General features: G+C 39.2%; 1 protein-coding gene across 2 annotated transcripts; it reads right to left on the bottom strand.

The window, feature by feature from the left end:
- Positions 1–3130: 3130 nt before the first annotated feature.
- On the bottom strand, positions 3131–4893 carry LOC135627301 (uncharacterized). Of its 2 annotated transcripts, XR_010492582.1 has the most exons (3): positions 4222–4893; positions 3988–4107; positions 3131–3920 (listed from the first exon to the last, which is right to left on the bottom strand). XR_010492582.1 is itself a non-coding variant. In XM_065133347.1 (2 exons), the coding sequence occupies exons 1-2, from the start codon at positions 4855–4857 to the stop codon at positions 4045–4047; spliced, it is 699 nt and encodes a 232-aa protein (XP_064989419.1). In that variant the 5' UTR covers positions 4858–4893; the 3' UTR covers positions 3131–4044. The 2 variants fall into 2 exon arrangements, 1 of the variants encoding a protein (XP_064989419.1); XM_065133347.1 differs by having other exon boundaries at positions 3131–4107.
- Between the last annotated feature and the right edge of the window lie 622 nt (positions 4894–5515).

Here is a 5515-nt window from a genome sequence, read left to right as displayed (position 1 = left end):
GGGATGACTAACATTTTTGGCCACTCTATGCTTGTGGAAAACGTTGCAAACTACAAGCTAGAGGCTCAATTTTTGGGTAGTTTTACTTTCATGCGACCATCGTACACAAGCTATGCTTACAAGCCAAAAAGGGTCATAAAACCCAACCAAAATCAAGCTGCCAAGCCTATTGCAAGGCCTTTATATGTTGCCTAAGATATGAACAAATTGAAAAGTACGAACAATACATTGAACACCTACCTTCCCTATAAATAGTCTATGAAATTCTCTCCAACTTATTTCTTTTACATATCCTTATTGAAGCCTTTATTGATGCTGCATCTTCCCACAATGTTGTTGTTGGCTAGTTGAACTTTGATGGTATAGGATCAATCAAGTTGTATTAATTTTTACCGATACCAATAGATCCTTTAGATAAAGGAAAATACCTTCCCTATTATATATCAGTCCCTTAAATGTCTTATACCAAATGAATTAGATAATACCTGTTGGAGCTTTAACGAGCATTGCCTCGTAGAATTTAAAGTTTTGAGGTTGTTGTCCTCCACAAAATTTACCCATCAATTCCTCTTTTGCTTAGTCGTTGCCTCCAAGTAGGTTTGTATCATCACTACTTCTGACTGCCACTCTAGTGGAAAATGAAGCAAACAAGCTACCTTTAGTGATATTAATCAACATTAGGTAGGATTTGACAACTATCGTACATTACTAAGCACTCTTCAAAGGGTCTTCAAAAATGTTTAAAGCTCGGTTTCACCCATTCCATTAAAAGTTAAACAGGTCTAGATTACTTAACTTTGCTCACCTCCTCAAAGGTTAGTACTTCATGTATCAAGCTAGTTAGTAACTTTTGCCTTCTCTTTATTTAGGTTTCTAAAGCACTCAAAGTTTTACACTCCTTGTATTAAGTTAGCTACTACGATTTGTTTTATTGTTGCTATCGAACTATCGGAATGTAAGAAGTATGCCTGAAAGGAGTAAAATTTCCCCCAAACTAAAGTAAGTCTTTATTAGATTGGTCGTCCCTTTAGTATTATACCATCTTCTCCACCATTTCTATTATCTACTCTTCTAAGAAAAAAAGGGTACAATATTATATGTTGCCTACTCTATTCCTTAATCGAGTCACACTACATTAACCTAAAGTTCCCCACTTCCGACTATCTAGATGAGAAGTCCTTGACATTGGTTTACAAAGTTCCTAGCTACTGTCCTTCTGTCTTGTCTTGGCACTTGAAGTTTGCTACTATATTCTCTACCTCCTCGGTCCTCTTTTATAATCATATTATCATAGACTTAGCTGATTTTGCCCAAGTCATATAGTACCATTATATATCCATACGCAATAGATTAGCCTCTTCGAAATCATTTATAGTCTCGTAAGGACATGAAAAAGAGAAGACGGATTAGAGAAAGCATTTAACTCAGGATCTCACAAGTACACATTTTAACAAATATTTGATAGGCAATACAAATTACAAACATGGACTTCGTAAGCTCTAATCGATCATACCACAAAAGAGTATAAGGTAGTCCACAGCAACCAAAAGTCCCCACAAGTCCCTATATGACACTGTTATGGAATAGGATAGCGAATCAGTCCTAAATAATACCCCAATGGCCCATCCAACCATGTGGCACCTATGTAGCTCTAGCGTGTTGTACTGGTTGACACTTTATACCACTTTGTGGATTTAGAAAACCCCCAACATTGCTGCCCGAATGACCTATTTTTGGGTAGTTTTGCCTCTGCGTGACGATTACACACAACCTATGTTTATATAACTAAAATGACCATAAAATCTAACCAAAATAGGGTTGTCAAGTCTACTACGAGCCCTTTACATGTTGTGTAAAACATGAATAAAATTGAATGATACGAATATATACAAATATTATATCAAATACCCTTTGTACAAATTTGTCTATGATAATGTGTTCTCCTTCCACGAGAGCAAAGGATGGCTTTCACCTAAAAGTTCTACCCTTTGCGGGACCATAGTGCTCTCTCATGACCATGGTCGAAAGTCTAGCCTTTGCCTTTGAATTTGCTCTTTCCTATATTACATGTGGTAGGGTGTATGCGTGGTAAGATCCTTCTGATGCTCAAATCGATATTTATTTATATGAGATGAAAAAAGATAGAGGGTTCGATGAGTTTTAAGAGTTCTCCATCAGAATGTATTTCATAGCATTTATTCTATAACTATTATTTATCATAAAAAATTAAGTATTTAAGTATTTTGACCAAGGGATTCCCTCTGGATATAATGTTGATATGACACGTCTTGTTGGCACATCAACGTTTACGAGGTCACTTGGGTTTGTGTGTTGAATCCCAGTGTAGAAAATTGTCATATCTATACTCAAAATTATAAAAGTAAAAGCAGATATAAAAAAAATTAAATGCACGATATTATCCATCAAATTTGGAGTTTCAAAAAATTATAAGAATTTCTAATATAGACTTCCTTTAAACAAGTTCAGTTACAATTTAAGCTGAGCAGAACAGCAAATGGAACTACAGTAAAAGAAGGGTTTGAACATACCATGGTAAGAATGCAACTTCATATACTAAAGATTCATTGGTGCTCCCACTTTATTGTCTGTTACCAACCAGATGAGAAGATCAAGAACAAAAAAAGTCTTAAAATAGGAAGCCAGGAAAATCATTACCCAAGTGGGTAGAACTAACAATCACATGATGTGTTAGCAACAAAGACAAAAAATCTCAAATCCTAATTCTCAAGGTAATGGTAATTTTTCTGTAACAGATAATGGCATAAAACTTTGGTGCTCAAATACATATTTTTTATTGCTATGAAGAAATAGTTTGATGACACCCTCAAGCAAATAAAGACATATTTGGATTATAGCCAAACTGGAGAAAAAAACTAGAAGTTGCATGGATAACTTTTCAAATTAACTTGAGAAATTTCAACAAAACATGAGCTCTGAAACAGAATCATGACTGTATGCGACTCAATAAAGTTCAATTATTGGGAGAAATATATTGATTGTATCAACATGAAAATTGTTCATATTTCTATTACATGAGTCACACACAGCAGCCAAAGCATGTTGTATGAATAATTAATAAAGAACTTCACATAATAATTAATAACTTAGATAGAAGAACAATTCAAGAACCATCATGATGGCTTCTACATGCTGCACATATTGTTTGTTTGTTGATCTAATGAAACTTCAGAGGCAATGCAAAGAAGCGATTAAGTTCCAAGTACATCTTACCTATGATTCTGACACAAAAAAGTCAGAGGATAAGAAAAACTACAATACCACTGATCAAAGTAACTTCCAGAGTTCACAATCCTTCATGCAATATTACTTCCATATATGCCCATAAGAAATTACAGGACAATGTCTTAAGCTATTTCAGTTTGCAGGAGAGAACAATGGAATTCAGGAACTGGAATTCCATTCTCGCTGAGTGTCTGAAAGGAGAGAAATATAGCTAAAGATAACTACATTCTCGCTGCTGAAGATCGATCTTCCAGAAGACATATCCCCTATCAGTTAATATCTTGAACACTTGATGGCCTCATTCCTGATTTCTGTGCCTCTTCTGATATAATCGTATAATGAGAAACAAGTCAAGAAGTCGAATATATTATCTTATCCTAGCTATTTTTGTACTTTTCACTTAAGAAAAAAATCTCTGAAATTCAAAAGAAACTCAGCAAAGAAATCAAATTGGACAACAATGTAAAGAATAAACCTTTTAACATAGATAAAATGCACACTTGTTCATTACATTTAACCATACAATTTACAAATGAACGGGGTGTGTGATACATAACTGAGTTGGCCATGATTAGACGAAACAGTAACCGGCAGCAATTGATAAGCTTGTATCTTTCCTCCAGAAGACCACTTTTCTTCATCAAATTGTCCAACTGCTGCAAAGAAAAGAATTACATTTGAGGTTTCAATTTGAAGAATTGATGTAAAAAATGCAAAGAAGACCTTTTTTTCCCTGTTGTCGTAGGTAGATGTCCGACCATTAAAGAATTACGTTCCACCTTATTCGACAATTTTATACGTCTCCCGAGTTATTTCTGACAGCCACAAACCAGGGAAAAGTGACTGCAGAAGAATAAAAAAGAATTCATGGAAATCAGAAACTAATATGACGGCAACAAAACAAAATGATCAACTATAAAGTTCCTTTTTTTTTTCTGCCTGAAAGATGTCTCTTACGTCCAGTTCGCGCTGAATAATCTTAGCCCTTTTCTTTGGCCTTCGAGGGGGCTTCGTCCCCTTGATGGCAAAGAAGTCGTCCTCAATCTCCGCACGAGACAGCGAGATCGAGAACTTTGTCATCTCTCCTTTCTTTGATTCATCAGATCGCAGCCTCACCACATTCCTTGGAGGATCAGCCTTCTTCACCACTAGAGCCTTATAACAAGAACCATTAATCCCGGGCCGCCCCACAGCTGGGGCATTGCATGCCGCACTTCTCGTCCTCAAGCTCCAGTGTCTGGCGGCCTCCGCCGTCGCCGCAGCACAAGTGGAGGTCTTCTCCGCCTCTCTTCCTCTCGTCTCCTCCTCCCTCTCATCGTGATCGCACGGGTACGGCCTCGGCGGGAAAGATTTAATCCGGGCAGTCCGATGGTTATGATCGCCCGATTCGGCAATATCCGCAGAGGTTACGGGGTCGGGGAGTTTGGAGCACCGGAGCAAGCGCTGGCCTCCCCAGCTGAGGGTCGGGAAGGAGAAGTTGTGGAGGCGGCGGGCTTGCAAGAGCGGCGGAGGAGGAGGTGTCGAGACCCGGGTCTCCGCCGCCGGGTCTCCAACAATTCTGGCGATACCTTCCTTCTCTGCGCCGTTCATCATCAGGGTTTCTCCCGTTCTCAGAAGAGAGAGAGAGAGAGAGAGAGAGAGAGAGAGAGAGGCCTTCCTCCAAAACCGTTCGGATGTGCTTTTGGGTTCCTTCTCGCGGGCTCACGACAACCCACACACGGACGTGCCCAAGGCAACCAAAGCAGAATCCACGCCACTTTCCACCAACAACATCCCACCCGAGATTCCACCAATCGTATCATCCCACGTAGTTTTCCTTGGGTCTTAAAGAGATGAATCTACGTGCCGTCTTAACGAACATTCGTGGGTCCCAGATGGGATCCGTTTGGGTATGCAGTGGCACAGGACGATCGATTTTTCCCGACCTATATATAACCAAAACACCCCTCTCGCACTTTGGAAGAGCAGATGGGGATGTCGTGGATTTGGACGGGTCTGGTTGACTGATCAAGTGTGCTGTTGGCTCGGCGGCGGGCGCCCGATTGACTTGGTTGTCACGTGCGAGTGGTATCATAAAAGAAAGTAACACGTAATGGAGCCCGAACCGGATCCAAAATTCGGCATGTAGATCCTCATGCTGAATCCGACAGGCAAATCGGATCGAATATGAGTACAAATGAGAGTGAGGTCACAATGTTCAATAAATTTTTGGTAATTTGTGTACCTCTTTGAATCGAATTAGGTATCGAAA

Source organism: Musa acuminata, chromosome BXJ2-11, assembly GCF_036884655.1.
Source record: "Musa acuminata AAA Group cultivar baxijiao chromosome BXJ2-11, Cavendish_Baxijiao_AAA, whole genome shotgun sequence".
Classification (NCBI taxonomy): domain Eukaryota; kingdom Viridiplantae; phylum Streptophyta; class Magnoliopsida; order Zingiberales; family Musaceae; genus Musa; species Musa acuminata.
This window is presented reverse-complemented; position numbering and strand designations above follow the sequence as displayed.